A 25222-nucleotide genomic window follows, 5' to 3' on the forward strand; every position below is an offset into this window, starting at 1 on the left:
CCCCGCCTTTAGCGCAGACAATGGGAATTCTTATGGAGGCAGCCACGGCAGGTCAATCTTTTATGGGTAGTCGAATTCTACTCCAATTTTCACATGCCAACCCTGCAATCTGTCTATGTCCGTCAGAAGCAAATTTCCATAACTGAAGGGGCCATTCAGCGCACTTTAGATCTTCCCCCTATCCCAGAAGGATTGGACGCATACCAAGAAGCCTCTATCAAGTGCCAAACATACCAATTCAACTGAGACGACGTCCTAAGAGTTATAGCACAACCTAGCAGCAGATGGATCTATGGATACCATCGATCCCGACCTAAGGGAATATTGGCTTCAGCACTTACCTTGGAGGCTCGAATGTGGGCACAGATTATGTCCCACTACGTCTTTCCGAGCACTCACGAGTCCTCCTTCACTGCAGATATGGCTGTTCTCCTCTGGTGTATCCTTACAGACCAGCCTCTTAACTTACCAAGACACATTCGGAATGCCATGGGACACGTACAGATTGTGGGCAACCTACCCTTTCCCACCTTGGTTTCAGATCTAGTCTCGGCAGCCGGAGTCTCCTACAGAGCTGGGGACACCAAGACCACACTTCCACGGGACGATCAGTATGTCCCCAACGGGAAGTACATCAGACCTCCAGCAGCTACTATCAGCCGGCCCGCAGACCCGGCCGGAGATATTCCTTCTCCTTCCACATCACAAGCACCTTCAACAAATCAGCTGCTCCTACAGATACTTCAGAGGTTGGACCGGATTGACCGGCAGGCAAAGCGAATGGAGCGTCGTAATAAGCGCCAATTTACATACCTCAAGGAGCTGATTGTTGGCAACCACCCACCTGAAGAAGAACCAGACACTCCGGACTCTACCTCACCTACCAGCACCGGGAGCCAAGACAATCCCGACGGTGGAGATGTTGTTACCAGCCCCCTTTGTTCCTAACTGATGGCACCGAGGACGGTGCCAAGATTTAAGTGTGGAGAGGTCGGTCAGTACCTGATTTCCGGAGGTAATCTCTTTTTCTTAAACACCAATATTTTAGTTTTTTTCTTTTGTTAGATAGAATAGATTGCATGATAATAATAGGTTGCATGTATGTTAGCTTGGTTAAAGTAATAAATTTCTTTTCAAGACTCTATTTTATAATATTTCACTAATTTAAATTGAAAAAAAATTTGTGTTAAATTTGTTAGAAGACTGTAAATTGGAATATGAATTATAGCTAAGAACACATAACCGGTGAGATTTGAGCATAATTACATGGTTATACTATTTAACCATAATACACTATTTTATTCTTGTCAGTCACGCGTGCGTGTCATTCAGTGATTTTCCTTGTAACGCGTACGCGTCGTCTACGCGTGCGCGTCATTCAGCGATTTTCCTAGTCACGCGTACGCGTCGTCCACGCCTGTGCGTCATTCGTGCAGACTCCAAACCACGCATACGCGTCAGGCACGCACACGCGTCGCTGCAATTTTCTCCATTCCGTGCGCTCGCGTGAGCCATGCGCGTGCATCGTTGTTCACTGGTCATCTCCTTAGTTTCTTATTTTTCTTTCATTTTTGCAAGCTTCCTCTCCATTATCTAAGCCATTCCTACCCTATAAAGCCTGAAACACTTAACACACGGATCACGGCATCGAATGGTATAAATGAGAATTAAAATATACAAATTAAAGATATCTTAGGAAGCAAGTTTTTAACCATAGAATAAAACTAGGAAGGAAAATGTAAAATCATGCAATTAGTATGAATAAGTGGGTGATGACTTGATGAAACCACTCAATAAAACACAAGATAAACCATAAAATAGTGATTTATCAGCTTAAGTGTGGGGAGGTCAGTCCTTGACTTTCAGAGGTAATTTCTCTCTCTTAACACCAACATTTTAGTTTTTCTTTTGTTAGATAGGATAGATTGCATGGTAATAACTGCTTGCATGAATGTTTTGCTTGGTTGAAGTAATAAATTTCTTTTCAAAGACCCTATTTTATAGTATTTCTCTAATTTAAATTGAAAATTTGTGTTAAACTTGTCTGAAGATTGTAATTCGGAACATGAATTATAGCTAAGAACACACAACTTGTGAGATTTTGAGCTTAATTATATGGTTACATTATTTAACCATGATTTTTATTCTTGTGTGTTTTCTTCTCTATGATTGCAATCTATAGTTTGTTCCATTCTATATGTCCATTGTTTAGTGTATTTGCATGCATACATATGATTGAGGCAATCATTTGTTATTAGCTCACTTATTCCAAATAGCCTGCCATTTCAATTAACTTTGTTTGCCACCTTGAGCCTTTTAATCCCCATTTGTTCTTTATATTACCACATCACTAGCCTTAAGTGGAAAAATAATTAATTACCCCAATTGAATCTTTGGTTAGTTTAAGATAGAGATTGTGTATCAATTAAGTGTGGAAAATTGTGGGAACTTGGGTTAATAAAATTGTATTGTGTTTTATTGACAAAAGTATTGGGAACTTAGGTGCATACTCATATGAGACCAGAAAAACCATGTGCATTGATATGTTATGTTTGCTTTTATGTTCATAAAAAAAAAGAGAGTGAAAGAAAAGTATAGAAAAAGAAATAAATGAATATGGGATAAAACCATCCCAATGCTAAGTTTAATAAAAGATCAATGCATAGTGGTGAATTTAAAGAAAATTTGATACATGAGTATGTGATGAAAAAGTGAGATTTTGGATAGCTAGGCATAATTTTAGAGTTATATAGAGTATGTGTATGTTAGGTGAGAACTTAGGTTAGTCAAAGATTCATATTATAGCTCACTTAGCCATACATATATCCTCACCCTTACCTTAGCCCCATTACAACCTTGAAAAGACCTCATGATGTTTGCATTAGTACGCTAAATATTTGTTGATTGGTTAGATGAAGAACACGGTTTTAGAAAGCATGACTAGAGAAGAGTAGAGTGGATTAACCCTAGACACTTGAGCGATTAGAGTGCATATACACTACCAGTAAGGGTTCAATACTTGATTCTATGTTCCCTGCTTTCATGAGCTACCTTCTTACATGTTTACTTATCTTTTATTGTATGATTTGAATTAGTGGAATCTGATTTATATTTGTCTTGGAGAACCTGTTTACTTTTAACCAAGTAGATAGAAACATCTTGGGATATAGTTGCATTCACATACATAGGGTGCATCTCATGAGTCTTGCTTTCCCTCATTCATTCTTTTTATCTCCTTGAGCTTAGCATGAGGACATGCTAATGTTTAAGTGTGGGGAGATTGATAAACCACTATTTTATGGTTTATCTGGTGCTAATTTGAGTGGTTTTTATCAAGTCTTTGCACACTTATTCATACAATTTGCATGATTTTACAATTTCTTCCCAATTTTGTTCTATGGTTGAAAACTTGCTTCCTAAGCCTTTAAATTGTGTATTTTAATTCTTCTTTATACCATTCGATGTCGTGATCTGTGTGCTACGTGTTTTCAGGCTATATAGGGCAGGAATCGCTTAGAGGATGAAAAGGAAGCTTGCAAAAATGGAAGGAGCACAAGAAATAAAGGAGATAACCAGTGAGGACTGACACGTACGTGTGACGTGCTCCACGTGCAGAAATTGCAGAAGATGCTGGGGGTGATTTTGGGCTGAGTTTGGACCCAGTTTTTGGCCCAGAAACACAGACTAGAGCCATGGGACAAGCAGAGACTCAACACACATTCTCATTCGCATAGTTTTGAGTTTTAGTTTGGAATCTTAGAGAGAAAATTACTACTTCCTCTAGGTTTCTTCACATTCATAGATTTCTAGTTTTATGCTTTTGATTTAGATATTTAGAAGAGTTACTACCTCCGTTGAAGTTTCTATCACTCTAGTTTGTTTCTTTATTTCCTTACTCTTTTTAATCACCCATTAACCCTATTCAGATTTACATATGGATATCTTTGATTTCGGAATTTATTAATGCAAAGAATTATTTTTACCTTTAATTAATTTTCTGTTATTATTTTATTTGAATTTCCATGTCTTCTTTTCTTCCCCTTTTATTGTTTATGAAAATGGCATTCACGTCAATGGAGTAGACTCCCAACTTGGCTTGGGAGTTGATTGAAAGGAGACCCTTGAGTTGGAGTACTCAAGTGTTAATTGAAAATTAGAAGTTGTTGGCTGGCTCTCTAGTCACTAACGCTAATCCTTCCATAGGAGAGGATTAGGACTTGTGAATTAGGGCTGATTCAGTTACTTGACTTTCCTTTATTCGGTAAGGGATAACTAAGTAGAAACAACCACCTATTACCATTACACTTGGGAGAATTCAACAAGGATAGAACTTCTAATTAATCTTCTCCCAATCAAGGCTTTTTTATTTCAAATATATAAAACCTCTTGTTAGTTTTCATTGCTTTAATTAATAATTATTTTAATTTCCCGTTCTCCAACTCTAAAAATTCTCAGAAAACTCCTGACTAATAAATTGCACTCTTTTGTCAACTCGTTGGGAGACGACCTGGAAATTCTACCCCCAGTATTTTATTCTTAATTTCTGACAACCCTTTTTAAATTGATAAGTAGAATTTTCGTCGGTTAAGAACTGTACTTGCAACGCTATTCTTATTATAAATTCTTAATCGGCAATTTTTTGCCACGTCACGCACGCGTACATCGCGCGCACGTGTGGATAGGCCAACGTTGGAGGGAACGTTTCCAGTCCAACGCCAAGGCCAACGCTCTTCTAAAAGCTTTCAAAACTAAAAATTGGGATTTTGCATCCACGCGCGCGCAGCGTACGTGCACACGTGGATGCGTATTCTGACCCCAAGGGCGCAAACGCGCAAAGCACGTGTACGCATGGGTAGAAGAACGTTGGCACTCCAACGTTGATCTAAATGCCAATGATAGCAAGCAGAACTGAAATTTCTAAAGGGCATTTGTTTCAACGTTAGTCCTCAAACGTGGACTCCAACGTGAGCATCAGAATTTGGCAATTCAAACATATCTCTTCTCAATAGCAAGGGAAACCAATTGGAGCAACTTCAACCCAATTCAATCAAGGCCAAAAGTCTAATTCAGAGATTGAAGATCAAGAAAAGAAAGTGTATAAATAGCTTAGAATTGATGTTAGTTGGGGACTTTTGGAACTTTTGGCGAGAGAGAGATACTCACACTCTGCCAATTTTAATTTTCTGTAATTCTTTCAATTTTGCAATGTATCTTTCAATTCTATTTTTCATTTTAAGAGCTATGAACAACTAAACCTCTTTCATTGAGTTAGGAAGCTCTATTGTAATTCAATGTATCAATAGTAGTTTTCATCTTCTTCTTCTTTCTTTTCTCTTGATTTTTGTTAGAAAGCTTTCGATCTTAATTCAATTGGGTAGTTGTCTTGACGGAGAAGCTACTCATAATTGGAATCCCTCTGATCCTTGAGAGAGGTATGAGGAATTCATACTAGAAATGCTTTCTCACATTGGATGAGATTGGAGTTGGATGGATATTGCGACATTTAATCCTACCAATACTTTGATCTATGAATTTGTATGGTCTAATCAATGACCGAACTTCATCTCTTCCCATGAGCAATTAAATCAAGACATTGGGAAATTGTTCATGCTTTGAGAGATTGGTGAGTCAAGACATTGGGATCCAATAATCTAAGATTGCCAAGCAATGTCAATGAATGCATTGATTAAGGAAGAGATGAAAATGATTTGATCCGGAGAATTCAGTATCTCCTAAAGCCCAATGAATCCCCTACTCTGATCTTACCCATTCTTATTATATTCTGCTTCTTTAATTTCATGCTAATTCCCCATTCCCATTTAATTTCTTGTAATTTAAGTTTCTATTATTTACTTTCTTGCAATTTTAATTTTTGTTCCTTTAATTTCCTGCAATTTAAGTTTCCCGCCAATTTACATTCTGCAACACCAATTCAATTCTGATTTTGCTCAACTAGAACAATTCTCCAATTAACATTGATCAACCAACCAATCCCTGTGGGATTCGACCTCACTCTACAGTGAGTTTTTACTTGACGACAATCCGGTGCACTTGCCGGTAGAAAATTTGTTGAGAGGCAAATTTTCGTGCATCATTAACTAGTCTTATTTGACTTTCTCTCGTGTGAAGATAACATTGTACTTTCTTCCATTGTTGGAGTTGACTAAATAGGATAAATTCTTGTTAATTATTGCTATGATTAGTGACTAGGATAGAAAGTTTTAATTCTCAACCCTTTCCATGAATGTCTCCTTTTATTACTTGTTTTCTTTAGTTGTTGCTTTATTTTCTTGCCCCTTTTTACCAACCTAACCCCTTGGATACCATAACCAATAATATGCATACCTCACTGAAATTCCTTGAGATGACGATCCGGGACTAATATTCTCGGTTACTTTTATTGGGTTGGACTTGTGACAACCAAAAATTAAACTTTGATTTGAGGATCGAATATCGGTATGGACTATGCTCACAACGAAATTATTTGGTTAAATTCTGAACAGGTATAAATCCTCATTTCAGTACCCTAATGGAGTGGGCTTGAAAGTATGGTCGTTGTCTTCAGGACGTAAGTATGAGGGCATAGGCAAACTTTTTTATTTTCTAATAGTTTAGTTTGGTCCCCTGTAAAGCCTTGCTGATGAAGTAGATGGGCTGTTATCCATTGTCATCTTCTCTAACCAGAGCCGATGCTATCACCCGACTTCCAACTGCGAGATATAATACCAGCTCTTCTCCTTGTTTAGGTCGGGTCAGGATGGATGATTGTCTCAGGAATGATTTGAAGTCTTGGAAGGCTTTTTCGCATTCCGGTTCCACTCGAACTTCTTTCCCTTCCTTAATATTGAGTAGAAAGGGAAGGAATTTAAAGCTAATCCAGCCAAAATTCTGGATAGGGCCGCCAGCCTTCCGTTTAACTGCTGCACGTCCTTCACGCAAGTCGGGCTTTTCATGTTGAGAATGGCTTAGCATTTGTCCGGATTTGCCTCGATGCCCTTTTGGGTTAGCATAAACCCTAGGAATTTGTCGGCTTCTACTGCAAAGGTGCACTTTGTGGGATTTAGCCTTATTCCATGCTTCCTTATGGTGTTGAACACTTCGGTCAAGTCGAACAATAGTGTTTCTTCTCCTTGGGTTTTGACTAGCATGTCGTCCACATAGACTTCCATTAGCTTTCCGATGTGGTCGGCGAATACCTTGTTCATCAACCTCTGATATGTGGCCCCCACGTTGTTGAGACCGAACGGCATTACTATGTACCAGTAGTTTGCTTTCGGGGTTAGGAATGAGGTTTTTTCTTGGTCGGGTTTATGCATTAGTATTTGATTAAATCCCGAGTATGCGTCCATGAAAGAGAGGTATTTGTAGCCTGAGGATGCGTCGACTAGTGCATCGATGCTTAGGAGGGGGTAGGGATCTTTTGGGCAGGCTTTATTGAGGTTGGTGTAGTCTACACACATTCGCCACTTTCCATTTGGCTTTTTTACCAATACGATGTTGGCCATCCATAGTGGGTACTTAACCACTACAAAAAAAAGAGTTTAAAATGGCATTTATATTATGTCAGCTTTAAAGAACTGCCATTATATTCGGATATTATGACATTTTATGATGTTGCCATAATTAATTTTTCAAACATAGCATTTTTTGGTGATTTTGGCAGTTTTCAACCGCCATTATTGAAACCAGTATTTAAAAAAAAAAGGGCCAAAAGGCCAAAACCAAGAAACCCTAAGTATCTTATCTGGTGAAAAAGTGAAACCCGAAAGTGAAACTCTCTCAGTGGCATTCTCCGATCTCCTCCAACGACGATCTTCTCCGGTGACATCTCCTCCAGCGACAGCTTCTCCAGCGGCGATCTCCTTCTGCATTCGCCTCCTGTGACGATATCCTTCAATGACGATCTTTTCCGCGATGATCTTCTCCGGCAACACCTGGAGGCGATCTCCTTCGGCGACATCTCCTCCCGTCGCGATCTTTTCCGGTGATTCCTCTTCCAGCTTCCTCCTTGTCATCCTCTGTGTCTTCTCCGCCAAAATCCTCAGTGCCTCCCTTTCGTTCTAGATCAGCAGGTCAGTTTTCTATCTTTTTACATTCTAGGGTTCAAAAGTGCGATTCTCTGTGTTTTGATACTGTAATGAGTCTCTTCTTTAATACGAATATAGTTAAATTGAACAAGAAGTACATTATTTAGATTTTCTTTATTTAAGAAAAATAAATGTATTCTCGTTGCTGTGTGAATAAATGCTTATGTTGTATTTGATAAATGTGATGTAAATTTTGATAATGACAGTGTTTGATGATGAAAACCAAGTGCAGGAGAATAGCTTCATATATGTGAGTGCTATTTCTTATTTTTCTAGCTTCAGTTTGTAAATTATAGGTTAAATCTTTCAAATCGCTGCATGCTTAGTTATACTCTGCTTCTGCTTTTGCTCAATAGGTAGGAATTTTGTTTTTTCTTCTATTTCAAAATTGATTCAGTATCATTTTAAAATCGATTACGTATTTTAAACAATAATTCAAAAGATAAGGTAAAATCACATGAGTATTGGGTGTTTGATCCTAATATATGGAATTTGGCTTGCTTTTCTATGGTTGATTCTGATTTTGGGTGATTTTTGCTCTTTGGTTATTATTATTATTATTATTATTACTACTAGAAGCTTGATTGCCACACTGCTAATCTGCTCCCATTGAAGCTGCAGTTTTAAATTTTTGTAGATATTGTTATAATTAGACATTAAATTTCATGTTTTGAAAGTTTGATAGATAGGAGTAATTTTGTTGGAAATAAAAATGAGAGGGATAGTTACTATACTGAATGTATTTATGGACTTGAGAAAAGATTTAATACAATTAACAGAGACCAAAAGGTAGTTATTGAACCCAATTCTCTTTCTTATATGTAATATATTTATATGTATTGGATATATAATAAAGAGTATTATTAATATGCATATTTGAGGCTGATGGTGATGTGTCTTTGGCTTGATTTCCCCACCCTCTCTTTTGGCTTGATTTTTTTAAAGTGAAGTTCAGTGTGATTTGTGTGTCTTTCAATTTTTTAGGTGTTAAAGTTAGGAAGCAAATTGTGTTAGATGGTCTGATTAGCTGTGGAAAGAGCATTACACTTGCAATGCTTGTGCATTGCAACGTCAAATTGATTGTTTTCCTTTTTGTCCATGCATGCTCCATTTGTCATGGAACTTCTTTGCTCCAATCTAAGGAAGAGAATAATATAATACAGCAAGCTAAAAGTTTGGAAAATCAAGAAAACCAAGATTAGTTGCTTTAGAAAGATAGATTTTATTATAGCAGCTATGATATATCTCGTTGGCTCGTTGCCTTGGTCTTTGGTGAGATTTTGTATATATAAGTTCCTCGAATTTTATTAATGGGTGTGACATATTTCTTTTAACTCAATTCATTAGTTTTCTTTTATAAGTTTTTGTTCTTTTTTAATTTTGTTCAGGTTCTATTCTGCAGTTCTTTTTTACTACTCATCTTCAATTCTTTTTTTTTTCTTCTTTAATTTTACTGTCACTATTATTTAAACATGGTATCTAGATATAATTAAAAAATAGTTTGTAGATGGTCATTCTACATTTGAGGCAATTGCTTCTTCAATCAAGGATGCAAAATCAGAGGTTTGTTTAGTCTAGTACCAGAACATTTGAGGTCACTTAATACATAATTTTTTTATCACAAGAAGGAAAATAATAGTCAATTTTGAGTTTTGTTCAATGATTGAGAGATTTTCATGCAGATATTTATTTGTGGCTGGTGGTTGTGCCCAGAAGTGTATCTAAAGCACCCTTTTCATGCTCATGCTTTACAATAATAAACCTTCATACTTCACACTCATCAACTAAGCTATATATAATAAATTCATTATAGGAAATGCACCTATCACCTCCATCTTCCCTCAATCAAGTTGTCATTCCCGTTTCAGAAACTAATCAAACAAGACACCATCATAATAAAGGCAGCCTTGCATGTCCACCAGGTAAGTGAGTTTCTTGTGCTATTGCCAAACTTTTCTAAATCTGTTCTAGTTATATTTGGTAAAATTAAACAAAATCCAAATTAAACAAATCCAAAAATTTTATGGTACATCATTATTTTTTATAAAATGCAAAATTCATCTTTTGATGAGCTAAAGATTAGTTATAAATATAATAAGGTTTAATTGTTTGTTAGTTTTCAAAATCCTAACTTGTGTGAAAAGCTTTTCTGAAAATCCTGACTTGTGTGGATCGCTGCTTCCAGCGGCATGTACACCTAGTCCCTCACCAAGGAAAGAAAAATATATTATTAAAAATAAATTAAATTATATATATTTTTATATATGAATATATAATAGCTGATTTTGTAACATACAAGGGGCAATGATGCTTTCTGAGAGCACCAGTTGAGTTGATTGGGAGAGGAATGCATGGGAGCCTCTACAAGGTGCTGATGGTCAACGGTATGTTCTTGGCTGTGAAGAGGATCAAGGATTGGGGAATCTCCGAAAGTGATTTCCAGAGAACAATTGGAAAAGTTAGCCAAGTCAACCATCCATTTGTGTTGCAACCTCTTGCTTACGATTGTTCCCGCCAAGAGAAGCTTCTTGCATATGAGTACATGGACAATGGGGGTCTCTTCAACATGCTCTACAAAGTTGGTAAGTTATTTTTCTTGATTATATATCTGTATTATTTCTGTAAAATATTATAGCATTTTTTGTTAATTACAAGTGTCTCCAATTTTAATGGAAGAATCATGATGAATAGTCTTGTATGCCAAAATCAATTATTATACCTGAATAAAGAATAATCACATTTTTTCATGATCACTTCTCGTTAATAAGAATAAGAAACCAATTTTTAATTAGTCCATAGCTATTTTTTTAATTAAATTCTTTTAGTTCAAAAATATGTAATTAAATTTCTATATCAAATGAAAATTTATAATTAAATTTTTACTAGTATTGAAAATGATGAATTAAATAATATATATATATATTTATATATAAATCTATAATAATTGACTTTTAGTGTGCATATAATATTTTTAAAAGAACAATCATCTTAAAATATTTGTTTTTTTAGAGTACTTCATAATTCATCCTTATCTTTCCGAGCACTTGAAAAAATACCTTTGTACAGGCATGAATTAGATGGAGGATTTACATGGTCTTTTATTCATAGAACAAAAGACAACTCAAAGGCATCTAATAGGGGAATGATTAATATAATAATATCAGGTAGTAAAATGTACATATACTTTTGAGTCTGATTTGATTTTATATTAACATCACTGACTTCTGTCTTCAAGGCCCTCTGGTACAAAATTCTTGAGCTTAGGTTCTTGCTTCAGAAGCAATTTTCAAGTTCAAATAGGTTACCTCAGGTCTTTTCCTATCCCAATTTTAAGATTTAATGCAATTTGATATTCACCATATTTGAGTTTCATGACTGATAGCACGGAATATTGTCTGCAGGATCCAGTCAAGTCTTCATTTTGTGAAGCAGATGAAAATGTTAGAGTAGCATACTCAGATTTGATTACTTCTTCCAAGGAGACTTTAGATTCTATATTGGAACTCCAAGAGGTGTGTTTCTTGACTTGGAACTTACATATGAAAGAAAAAATATCTATTTTGTGCTTAATATACAGTCATAGGAATGGGTGGCACGGATCATGTACAAATATTTTTGGGTGATTCCTCTCTTTTAGCCAAAATAATTTGTTCTGCTATGACTGAATCAAACAAAAAAATATAGCTTAACAAGAAGAGTTCTTGGTGGCTGGTTACTCCTTTCCAGTTTAAAGATAATTCAATTTTTTTTGGGTCCTTAATATTTTAATTTTTAGGCGCTTTTTCATTTATTTTCTTGTTCTTTTTAAAGAGAGATTTCCCTTTCTCTTGAAGGTCTAGAGAGGTCATCAAAAGATTTGGAAGTCTCTATGAATTTGGAAGTCTTTAATGTGAGAGGCATGTTATTTTACTCATAATGTGTTGTTTCATAACAGGATATAACTAATCAAGTCGCTGCTTATATGAGGGACCCCAGTAGAATGATCAAACAGATGCGGTTGAGAAAATCTACTGTTAGTGTATTTGAATCTGTAAGTTGGTCACTTAATCTTAGTTGTTATAGAAGCGTTTTGTGGATTTCAGAGTATGCTAAGCTTTACTTTTAACCATCATGTCTACTCACTGGCATATATCTCCACTAAACCCTAAACCCAAATAGGAACGAGCAATACCATTTTTTCAAGCATTACTTACAATCTTAGAGACCAAACGAGGTTTGTTACCATGGTGAAGTGGATTAACTGATTAAGTCATCATAATTAATAAAACTATATTACATGGATTAAGCATGAACGTATATGTTGATTTATTAATACAGGTTGCTATGGAGGATCTAGAGACTTTATATGCAGAGGCAAATGCATATGCTCTGGCATCACACATTTTCTGGGCATTGTGGGCTCTAATTCAGATACAATTACTAAATATTAATCTTCATCATGTTATGATGATTGTGAACGAAATAATGACTCTGAATGTGGAATTTGAATAGGCAAAAGTGTCTCCAATCGATTTTGATTATCTTGGTTACTTTTTTCTTCGATACAAAGAGTACAAAAGGTAGAAAGACATGTACTTGTTGCTGGCAAGATCCTATATTGCTGGATGCAAAATTAATGGCAACATTTATTCGGATCAAACTCGTCTAAAGTGAAGACAGTGACAAAGCAAAGAGCTAATGTTTTGGTGGCTACGGTAACTATAATGGAGAATGTTGTGTCCTGCAGGAGTAGTTTTAAAATGTTGTGGTCATGAAGGTGTACCAAACTTCTCAATCTGTTTTTTCTTTAAATTGCTAAACTGAAACCATAAAATTCCTTGTAATGACTCAGACATTGAATCTTATGGGTTATGATTTCTTACTAAACTTCTCAATCTGTTTAATACTTTATTTATAAATTACATAATATTTTGTTTATAGGTTATGATTTCTTGTTATTGTGAAATTTTAAACAAAAAATTATTTGTTTAACACGGTAAAAATGACAGTTAAACCTACATATCTAAACGATAAAAAATGTCACTTTCATCCGATAAAAATGGCGGCTTGTAACTGCCATTTTAAACAACATGAAACGTAATTTTAATATGGTAAAAACGGCGGTTTTACATGCCATTTTAACCAATAAAAATATCACTATCAGGGTAAAAATGGCGGTTCAAAATGCTATTTTAACCAACCAAAAATGCCATTTTAACCTGGTAAAAACAGCGGTTTCAAACGCCATTTTAACCAACCAAAAATGCCATTCTGCTAAGGTAAAAATGGCGGTTCATAAACGTCATTTTAACCAACCAAAAATGCCGTTTTTATCTTGGAAATAACGGCGGTTTGAACCGCCGTTTTATTTGGAAATAATGGCGGTTTAAACCGCCATTTTAACCTATCCAAAAACCGCCGTTTTAACCCAGGGAATTGTGGCGGTTTTCTGAAAACTGCCGTAATAACCAGAATGGCGCTCAGAATTACGTCGCTTTCTAAAACCACCATTCTTGGTAATAATGGCGGTTCAAACTGCCGTAAATATCCCAAAAAACCGCCGTTTTAACCAGAATTTTTTGTAGTGAACCTCCCTTATGAATCCTGCCTCTAGCAAGGCCTGCACCTGTTCCTCCACGACATGTGATCTTTCTGGACCAAGCTTCCTACGCTTTTGTTGTATTGGTCGAGACCCGGGGTACACGGCCAGTTTGTGGCACATTAAGCCGAGATCTATGCCAAGCATATCGGCGGCCTTCCAGGAAAAGAGGTCGGAGGTTTCCTTTAATAGCCTGACTAATAGCTCCTTTAGGTCCTCCCTTAGGTTCGCTCTTATGCTTATTATCTTGTCTGGGGTATCTCCGACTTGTACCTCCTCGGTCTCGCCTTCTGGCTGAGGACAGATTTCTTCACGAACCTGGGCTCCTCCAAGTTCGATAGCGTTAGCCTCTTTTCCTCTGGGGTCGCCTTTTAAGTTCAGGCTTTCATTGTAGCATCGTCGTGCGAGCTTCTGGTCCCTTTGACAGTGGCTATGCCCTCCGCGGTTGGAAATTTCATGCACAAGTGTGGAGTGGAGACTACTGTAGCGAGCTGGTTTAGAGTAGTCCGACCTGTGAGGGCATTATACGCTGAGCTTACATCGACGACTATGTAGTCTATGCTTAGCGTTCTGGATCGGGCTCTCTTCCTGAAGGTAGTATGTAGCAGGATGTATCTGAAGGTTTGGATTAGAGTGTCTCCCAACCCGAATAGGCTATTGGAGTACGCTCTTAATTCTTTTTCTTCAAGCCTGAGCTTGTCGAAGGAGGATTTGAATAGGATGTCTACCGAGCTCCCCTGGTCAACCAATGTTCTATGGAGGTTGGCGTTGGCTAATATGATAGTGATTACTAGGGGTCGTCATGTCCGGGGATGATGTCGGTAGCGTCTTCCTTGGTGAAAGAGATTGTGGGGAGGTCGGATGATTTACTCCCCTCTTCGACGTGGTATACTTCTTTAAGGTGCCTCTTGCGGGATGACTTTGAGATTTCTCCGACTGCGAATCCGCCGTTGATCATGTGGATGTGTCTCTTCGGGGTGTGAGGGGGCGTTCAATCTGTCCTCCCTCTTCGTCCCTTTTTCTCTTCCTGGGGTCATCCGGTCTGCTGGCTAGGAATCGGTCTAACCTTCCCTCTCGGGCCAACTTTTCTATTACGTTCTTCAGGTCGTAGCATTCGTTGGTGGGGTGCCCGTAGATTTTGTGGTATTCCCAATATTCAGTCCGACTTCCTCCCCTTTTGTGTTTGATTGGACGGGGGTGGTGGAATCTTCTCCGTGTGGCATATTTCCCTATAGACGTCTACGAGGGATACTCGGAGGGGGTGTAGTTATGGTATTTTCTAGGTTTCTCTCTGGGTTGCTCTTCCTTTTTCTTTGGCTCCTTGTCTTTATCTCGGGAGGAGTAGGAGAAGCTGGTTTTGAAGGCTTCTCCTAACCGGGAATTTTCTTCCATGTTGATGTACTTTTCGGCCTGCTCTTGTACTTCGTTCAAGGAAGTAGGGTGCTTCTTGGATATGGACTGGCTAAAAGGTCCTTCTCGTAGGCCGTTGATAAGTCCCATGATTGTTGCTTCTGTAGGGAGATTTTGTATGTCGAGTCACGCATTGCTAAATCTTTCCATATAGGTTTGGAAGCTCTCCCGATCTCCTTGTTTGATTTTGAGTAGGCTTGGAGCGTGTTTAGCTTTGTCTTTTTGAATGGAGAACCTGGCTAGGAACATCTTGGCAAGATCATCAAAGCTGGTAATTGACCTTGGGGATAGGTTGTTGAACCACTTTATAGTCGTTTTGGTGAGAGTGGTTGGGAAGGCTTTGCAACGAGTTGTGTCTGAGGCATCGGTGAGGTACATTCGACTCCTAAAGTTGCTGAGATGTTGGCTTGGATCGGATGCCCCGTCATACGGAGTCATGTCAGGGGCTTTGAAATCATTTGGGACTTTAGCCTTCATGATTTCTTCTGTGAATGGGTCTTGTTCTCTGAGAGGACTAGTCTCGCGATTGGATCGGGTAGTCCGGGTCTTGAGGTCGGCTTCGAGCTTCTAGAGTTTTTCTTCTAGCTCTCTGCATCGTCTTGTTTCTCTTCGTAGGTCCCGTTCGGCCTCCCATTGTCGTTCGGCCTCTCGTTCAAGTTGTTTGAGACGATCTTGTTGTTTGCAGATGGTGTCTAGGATCTCTGTGTTTTGAGGTTGTTTGTCCCCCTTGGAATGGTGTGTTTCTTTTGGTGATAGCCGGGGGGGGGTACGAAATCTGAATTTTTTATCGGTATACCATCTTCCAATCCGGAAGTGTGATCATTGTGAGGTGGGTTGTTCACCATACTTGTGGGATGACTTCCAGGTCCCCGACAACGGCGCCAATGTTTCGAGGTGATACCTGAAACGTTGAGGTCGATCTCAGACGAGGTGTCCTGATTCGGTAGAGTTTGCCGTGCCCGACTTGTTGGAGCTGAGGTGCCGCCGGTCCTTGATCCCTAGGGGAAAAGGGTGGTGGTACCTGCAAGAGACTCTGATGCTTAAGTCAGTACGGGCTTTAGGTAGGGTTTTAATAGAATTGGAGTATGACCATTACCTGGGTGCTCCAGTGTATTTATAGCGAAGTCAGGTGACCTTTTTTAGGGAGATAAGTCCTCTTATCTTATCTTATCTTTTTCCTGCTGGTCAAATCTTATCCTTTTGTCACCTCCTTCCAGGGGGCGGTGGACTTCCGTCAAGTTGGGCCTTTTTGGGCCTTTGCTGTGGCCTTCTGACTTCCTTTGGGAGAAGTCAGGCTGCAGGTTTGGCCGTCCTAAGAGGCCGGAGCTCTAGTTTCTTAAGCCCAGACCTTTTGCTCGGGAGGGGTATGAACATTACTATATAAAGCTTTACGCCTAGGTCATAAATCAAAGATGGTGAGGTGCCACGACCTCTAAAAAAAACACGTACATAGATATATATGAAGAATAGTTTAACTAGGAGTCTTGAAAGAAAAGTTGAATAAAGTAAAACTGACAACGAGAGAATTCCAAGAGTTAGTTACATACATATACAGAAAAACCAAAGAGACGGATGCACCACTATTTCGTGGTACATTTTATACTTAATTGAGTGGATTTTATCCTAAACTCACACTTATTCATATAATTCGCATGTTTTACATTTTCCTTCTTGATTCTGTGCTTTGATTGAAAACATGCTTCTTTGGCCTTAAATTTCTAATTATTAATCCTCTCTTATTACCATTCGATGCCTTGATATGTGTGTTAAGTGTTTCCAGGATTTATAGGGTAGGAATGGCTTAGAGGATGGGAACGAAGCATGCAAAAGTGGAAGGAATACAAGAAATGACGCGTACACGTGGATAGTGTGACGGACAAACGACGCATACGCATGGGCAACGCGTACGCGTGACAGAGCCACGTGCTGGACGTATCAAAAATCGCTGGGGTCAATTTCTGGGCTGTTTTTGACCCAGTTTTTGTTCTAGAAAACATATATTAGAGGCTACAAAGTGGGGAAATCAATCAATTCATACAACTTCTCATTATTCACAATTTAGGTTTTAGATGTAGTTTCTAGAGAGAGAGGCTCTCTCCTCTCTCTAGCCTCTCCTCTCTCTAGGTTTTATGATTTCTCTTAGTTTTCAGTATATTTCTTCTCAATTCCAAGTTCAATGTTCATTTAATTTAGTTCTCTTATACTTTTATTTGTTCTAGCATTCTAGTTTATTTATTTTCCTTGTTGATTACTTTATGTTGACAAATTGGTTTATGAACTCTTCATGTTAGATTTGATTTTCTATTTAATGCAATTTGAGGTATTTCAGATTTATGATTGTTCTTATGATTATTGATTCTTTCAATTGGTTGTTTGGATTTTACATTCCCTATTACCTTTCTATGTTTTTATGTTATTCCTTCCAAGTGTTTGATAAAATGCTTGGGAAAGTTTTAAATTAGCTTTTTATGATTCTTGGCTTTGGTAGAGTGATTGGAGACTCTTGAGTTATCAATCTCCTTTGTTGATTGATAATTGAAAGTTGCTGGTTGGTTTGGATACCTCTAAAGCTAGTCTTTCCATAGGAGTTGACTAGGACTTGAGGAATCAGATTGATTAGTCCACTTGACTTTCCTTTATTTAGTAAGGGTTAACTAAGTAGGAGTAATAAACAATTCTCATCACAATTGATAAGGATAACTAGAATAGGACGTCTAATTCTCATATCTTTCCAAGAGTTTTCTTAATTATTAATTTACTTTCTTGCAATTTACTTTTCTTGTCCCTTACTCAAAAATCCCAAAAAGATAATTTTACCATAACCAATAATAAATACACCTCCCTGTAATTCCTTGAGAGAAGACCCGAGGTTTAAATACTTCGGTTATTATTTTTATTGGGTTTGCTTTAGTGACAAACAAGTTTTTGTACGAAAGGATTCTTGTTGGTTTAGAAACTATACTTGCAATGAGGATTTATTTGTGAAATTCTTTACTAGCAGAAATTTGTTCGTCAAGATGGCGCCGTTGCCGGGGAATTGCAAACGTGTGCCTTATTATTGGTTATTGTAAATAATTTTGCTTTTTCGTTCTTTGTTCATGTTTCTAGTTTTAGGAGTTTATTTTTATTAATTTTTATTAGTTTTTATTTCTCTGACAACTATGAATTCTCATCCCTTTGACTATGAGTTTGGTTACAATCAAGTTGCAGGAAGAGGATATTACAATGAAAGCTTGGATCAAGGATGGGACAATCAAAGATGGGAGGAGCCATAAGGATCTGATCAACCCTCTTGGCAATAACCACCTCCAAGCTATTACCAACAACCATTCTATGATGCTTATCAAGACAACGGTTATAGTGGATCCCTTCGTGACAATCAACACCCATCACAAAATACCTCCTTATTACCCTAACCCTTGCCCACCATACCAACCACCATACAAACCATATGAACCATACCCAGAACCACCACCTCAATATTCACCATCTCTATATCCTTACCAAAAAGAACCACCTTCCCATTATGAGCTCTTTTTCCTAACAAATGAACCCTCCTATAGTGTTATTCGTTAAGGGCAACAGGGACTTCAATCTACACTCATCTCTAGGTTCATTGGTCTCACCTCTAAACTCCAAAATCTTATATCCCGCATGGACCAACCCTATACCTCCAATATTCAACCCTCAAGCTTTACTGCACCACCACCCTTCGTGCAAGAATACCCATATCCATCAATCCAAGAGCAACATGATCCCAATTATGCTACTGACCCGGAATAAGAGAAAAGGGATCGGTTTCGCGAATTCATACTTCACAAGAAGCTAGAGGAGGCCTTAAAGGTGAAGGTAGTAGAGACCCTTGAGAAAAGTTATCATGAAGTGGAAGACATCAAGGAGGAGTCTGATTTTGTACTAGAGCAAGTGGAGAAAGCAGAAATTATAGAAGAAAAAGAAGTGGTTGAAGACTTGGGAGATGCGGAACCTCCATGGGAAAGTCCAGTCATAGAGCCTCCTTCCAAGGTTTTTGATGTTGATGTTGAGGAGGGTGTACAACCTCCAAGGCATATCATGGTTGCAGACTTTGCAGAGGTTGATCAAGAGATGGAGATTGAAGATGCGTGCAAAGAGGTAGAAGTTGTCAAGGAAGAGCTCAAGGGAATGAAGCTAGAAATCACCTTGCCAAAGTTGTTGGAGACCTCTCTCCCAAAACCGTCACCATCCATTCCTTCATTCAAGTGGGTAAATCTTTCATCTCTAAGCTTAATTAGCCCACTTGAATATACTTTACTTGAGACAGATGGTCAACTTAGAGCTCTTTGTGGCTTTAAGAATAAGAGGGAGATGGTTAGTGGTAGGAGTTGTCCTACAAGGTTTGATATGGTTGCATGCTCCAAATTGAAGTACAAAGATTGGTATAGAGCTCAATTATATGGGTCTCGGAAGATGTTTGGGTATCTCAATGAAAATTCAAATTGCGTACCACCCGGTTGGAACAATGTAGATCAAAGCGAAGACGGGTGCAAAAGCAAGGTTTGGAACCCCGGAATTCATTCTACCAATCACCACTCTTGGGGCCTTCTCACTTGCTTTAACTTGCTTGACGGCTTTATGCAACTAGTGTGGGATCCCGGAGGCTATGGAACTACAAACACTGGTGGGAATTCTTGGATGAGTTCAAGCATAAGCCACCATGACAAAGAGTTCACCAAATGTCCAACTTAAGGACTTTAACTAGAAGTTCTAGGTGGGAGACAACCCACCATGGTATGATCTTTCATTTTTATTCTTAGTTTTATTTTATTTTATTCTTATTAGTGTTCATTCATAATTTCTGCATAATCATCTGCATTCTGTATTTTGCATTCTGCATAAAAAAAAACAAAAATTTGCACTCGACGCGTAAGCGTCGATGACGTGCACGCGTCATGTGTCAGTGCGTAATATTGAGAAAATGGACAAAGAGTTGTGTTGGAATGACGCGGGAGGGGTACCTGGCATATAAGCCAACCCACGCGTACGCGTGCCTCACGCATACGCGTCCCATGAGTTTTCGCCAATCCACGCGTAAGCGTCAATGACGCGTACGCGTGGCATGAAAAATCAGCGTAAACAGGTGCTTGAACAGAGAGTTATGATGCCATGGTGCTGGAGCCGCGCGGGTTCTCACGCGTACGCCTCTCTGACGCGTGCGCATCATTTCGCTTTCAGACCAGCCACGCGTATGCGTGGGCGACGCTTACGCGTCACATGGCTTCTTCAGTTTTCACGCGTACGTGTGATGAGCGCGCACGCATCACGCCCTGTTTTTCATTTTCTTCTCCTTTCTTCTCTCCTTTCTTATTCTTTCTTCCTCCTTTCTTACTTACTTCTTCATCTCTTTAACTTCTCATCTTTCTTCACTTTCATTCTATTTTACTTAATTCATTTGCATACTTTCATTCATTGCATTTTAATTTTGTGCATATTTTTATTTTCTTTTATAAATTTATTATTTTTCCATTGGTGTTAAATTTTCTAATTCAACTGTTGCATCTTTTCTTGCATTATTCTGGTGCTTCATGACTTATTTTATTCTGATTGGGTATTATTATTCATAAGTCAATGCTAATCTTTTATGATCCTTGCATTCCAGTTGCATTGCTATGCATTTATACTGTCTTTTATTGCCCACACTCTCTCCCCATTGTTGCAATTTTTGCACTATTGATATGCCATGTGCTTATACTGTTTTCTCACTTGCCTGTTGTAGCTACTATGTAATTGAGACCCTTATTATTTGGCTTTAACCCAACCATACTTTATTTATTTCTTATCTTTATTTCGGGGTTACTTTTCTTCTTTTTTCCTCTTCTTTCAGGATGGCCACCGAGAAGGGAAAGGAAAGCTTCTAAATGGGGCGACAGACAAGTCCATCTGCACAATCTTTGGAGAAAAGCATCAGTTGTAGCAATCCGTCCACTCGCACATCTTAGCATGCACCGAGGACGGGGCAATCTTTAAGTGTGGGGAGGTTGACACCGACTTCCGTGGGTTAGTTATTTCCTGTTTCAACACCAATGTTTAATTTTTCTTATTAAATTAGTTGTTGTATTTGCATGTTTGATTGCATGTTTGTTTGATTTTGTGCATATTCTTCTACCACTACTTGGTTGGAGTGATAAGTTCTTTTTCAAGACCCTTTTTATAGTATTTCACTAATTTAAATTAAAAAAATTTTGTTAAGCTTGTTTGAAGATTGTAATTTGGAACATGGTTTTTGAGCTAAGAACACACAACCTGTGAGATTTGAGCTTAATTACATGGTTACATTATTTAACCATGCTATTTTATTCTTGTGTGTTTCCTTCTCTATGATTGTAATCTTTGCTTTGTTCCATTCTATATGTCCATTATTTAGTGTATTTACATGCTTGCATATGATTGAGGCCATCATTTGTTATTACCTCACTTATCCTAAATAGCATACCCTTTCAATCACCTTTGTTAGCCACTTTGAGCCTTTTAATCCCCTTTTGTTCTATATTTTACCACATCACTAGCCTTAATCAGAAAAATAATTAATTACCCCAAGTGAATCTTTGATTAGCTTAAGATAGAGATTGTGTATCAATTAAGTGTGGGGAACAGTGGAAACTTGGGTTGATGAAAGTGTTTTATTGATAAAAGTATTGGGAATTTGGATGCATATTCATGTGAGACGAGAAAAATTAAAAACCCATATGCATTGATATATTATGTTTTCTTTCATGATTCAAAAAAAAAAGAAAAAAAATGAAAAGAAAATATAAATAAATAAATAAGGGAACAAAATTACCCCAGTTATTAAGTTTAATAAAAGATCAATGCATAGGTGGTGAAATTAAAGAAAAATTTGGTACATGAGTATGTGGTACAAAAGTGGGAATTCTGGATAGCTATGCATGATTTTAGGGTTACATAGAGTGTGTGTGTGTGTGTTAGGTGAGAGTTTAGGTTAGTCAAAGATTCATATTATAGCTCACTTGGCCATACATATATCCTCACCCTTACCAGCCCCATTACAACCTTGAAAAGACCTCATGATGTTTGCATTGATATACTAAATATTTGTTGATTGGTTAGATGAAGAACAAAGTTTAGAAAGCATAACTAGAGAAGAGTGGAGTGAATTAACCTTAAACACTTGAGCGATTAGAGTGCATATACACTACCAATGAGGGTTCAATGCTTGATTCTATGTTCCCTGCTTTCATGAGCTGTCTTCTTACAAGTTTACTTGTCTTTTATTGTGTGATTTGAATTAGTGGAATATGATTTATGTTTGTCTTGGAGAATTTGTTTACTTTTAATCAAGTAGGTAGAGGTATTTTCGCATTTAATTGCATTCATATAAATAGGTTGCATTTCATACTTTCTACCATTCCTCTTCACTCTTTTAGTTCTCTTGAGCTTAGCATGAGGACATGCTAATGTTTAAGTGTGGGGAGATTTGATGAACCATTATTTTGTGGTACATTTTGTACTTAATTGAGTGGATTTTATCCACTAAACTCACACTTATTCATATAATTCGCATGTTTTACATTTTCCTTCCTGATTCTATGCTTTGATTGAAAACATGTTTCTTTGGCCTTAAATTGCTAATTATTAATCCTCTTATATTACCATTCGATGCCTTGATATGTGTGTTAAGTGTTTCCAAGGTTTATAGGGCAGGAATGGCTTAGAGGATGGGAAGGAAGCATGCAAAAGTGGAAGGAATACAAGAAATTGAAGGAAATGCTGAGCTGTCCAGCCTAACCTCTTCGTACTAAATCAACCATAACTTGAGCTATAGAGATCCAAATGAGGCAGTTCTAGTTGCATTGGAAAGCTAACATCCGGGGCTTCGAAATGATATATAATTTGCTATAGTTGCCATGCTGTTAGGCGATGTGTATGCGTGGATGACGCGTACGTGTGGATAGTGCGACGGACAAATGACGCGTACACGCCGGGGACGCGTATGCATTACAGAGCCACGTGCTGAACGTATCAGAAATCCCTGGGAGCGATTTCTGGGCTGTTTTTGACCCAGGTTTTGGCCCAGAAAATACAGATTAGAAGCTACAAAGTGGGAGAATCAATCAATTCATAGAACTTCTCATTATTCACAATTTAGGTTTTAGATGTAGTTTCTAGAGAGAGAGGCTCTCTCCTCTCTCTCGGTTTTAGGATTTCTCTTAACTTTCGGTTTATTTCTTCTCAATTCCAGGTTCAATCTTCCTTTAATTTAGTTCTCTTCTACTTTTATTTGTTCTAGCATTCTAGTTTATTTATTTTCCTTGTTGATTATTTTATGTTGACAAATTGGTTTATGAACTCTTCATGTTAGATTTGATTTTCTATTTAATGTAATTTGAGGTATTTCAGATTTATAATTGTTCTTATGATTATTGATACTTTTAATTGGTTGTTTGGATTTTACATTCCCTATTACCTTTCTATGTTTTTATGTTATGCCTTCCAAGTGTTTGATAAAATGCTTGGGAAGGTTTTAAATTAGCTTTTTATGATTCTTGGCTTTGGTAGAGTAATTGGAGACTCTTGAGTTATCAAACTCCTTTATTGATTGATAATTGGATGTTGCTGGTTGGTTCGGATACCTCTAAAGCTAGTCTTTCCATAGGAGTTGACTAGGACTTGAGGAATCAGATTGATTAGTCCACTTGACTTTCCTTTATTTAGTAAGGGTTAACTAAGTGGGAGAAATGAACAATTCTCATCACAATTGATAAGGATAACTAGGATAGGACGTCTAATTCTCATACCTTGCCAAGAGTTTTCTTAATTATTAATTTACTTTCTTGCAATTTACTTTTCTTGTCCCTTACTCAAAAACCCCAAAAAGATAATTTTCCCATAACCAATAATAAATACACCTGCCTGCAATTCCTTGAGAAATGACCCGAGGTTTAAATACTTCGGTTAATATTTTTATTGGGTTTGATTTAGTGACAAACATGTTTTTGTACGAAAGGATTCTTGTTGGTTTAGAAACTATACTTGCAACGAGGATTTATTTGTGAAATTCTTTACTAGCAGAAATCCGTTCGTCAGAGAGATACATATAAATAGAATTCCAAAAGTTAGTTACATAATCAAGATCTAGACTCAACGTGCGAAGCAAAGGCCAGCTAGAATATATATACAACCCAAAATATAAACCAAAAGACAAATACAAATCCTAGTTCTCCAAGTCAACCTTTAAGAGGGACAAAACATGTTTTTATACAAAATCAGATAAAGTACACATATATAACTAAATGCATAATATAAAAATCCTAAAATGTAGATATTTGCTCCCAAAGAGTCTCCAGTACGCTCAGCAAGGTGCCTCACATCCTGCATCTGAAATATGGTAACTCTACTTAGGAATTCTAATCTATCTCTTCAATTTTAGTTCTCTGTAAACCTCCCAATCACCAGTTTGGAACAACCCTCATCTCTCCTTCACTGCCTGAGGGATCTCTCAAGGTCACACACATACAAAGCATACAAGTAATACACAATTAATAGAACAGATACAACATTTAAGTCATGTAGTACATAAATACAGATAATCAAATAGGCAAGCCAAAACATGCACACTCAAACAAATCATACAAATGCACATGATGCATGTCTGCTCTATGGCCAATGATATCATTTGTCAGTTATCCAGCCAAATGCGACATGTCTGGTAGCGAACCCTGAACAGTCCCAGCGGCGTAAAGTTCAAAATTATCTGCATATATAAATATTCAATCATTCATCGTGTGGGCTGGGTCAAGGGAATCTCAAATTTCAACCTGGAACCAGTGGGGGCGAGTCACTGCGTTTGCCTAGAGAGATTAAGATCAATCATAAATACCAACCTAGAGCAAGTGGGGCAAACCACACCCTTGCATCTACCTATGGAGCTCAGACCATCTTAACCTGGAGTAAGTGGGGCAAAGAACAACCCTTGCGTCTACCCAGGAGGTATGTTCTCATATGTCTAGGAGGAACAAAAGAGGGGATCATAACCTCCCACCATCTCGCTAGAGGTGATTTTACAATACCAGGAGGAACAAAAAAGGGATCTTCAACTTTCACCAACTCTTTAGGATCGCACTTTCGAGAAAGAGTACTCAAGATGAAACAG

At 37.7% G+C, this 25222-nt stretch overlaps 1 protein-coding gene across 1 annotated transcript; it reads left to right on the top strand.

Annotated features, from left to right (window-relative positions):
• Positions 1-10621: 10621 nt before the first annotated feature.
• Positions 10622-12578, top strand: LOC107609862 (uncharacterized). The gene is made up of 5 exons (XM_021106092.2): positions 10622-10669; positions 11323-11397; positions 11489-11599; positions 12022-12117; positions 12405-12578. Exons 1-5 carry the CDS (start codon positions 10622-10624, stop codon positions 12576-12578), a joined length of 504 nt encoding a protein of 167 aa, XP_020961751.1.
• Positions 12579-25222: the final 12644 nt, after the last annotated feature.

Source organism: Arachis ipaensis, chromosome B7 (assembly GCF_059453495.1).
Source record: "Arachis ipaensis isolate K30076 ecotype BB chromosome B7, ASM5945349v1, whole genome shotgun sequence".
NCBI lineage: Eukaryota > Viridiplantae > Streptophyta > Magnoliopsida > Fabales > Fabaceae > Arachis > Arachis ipaensis.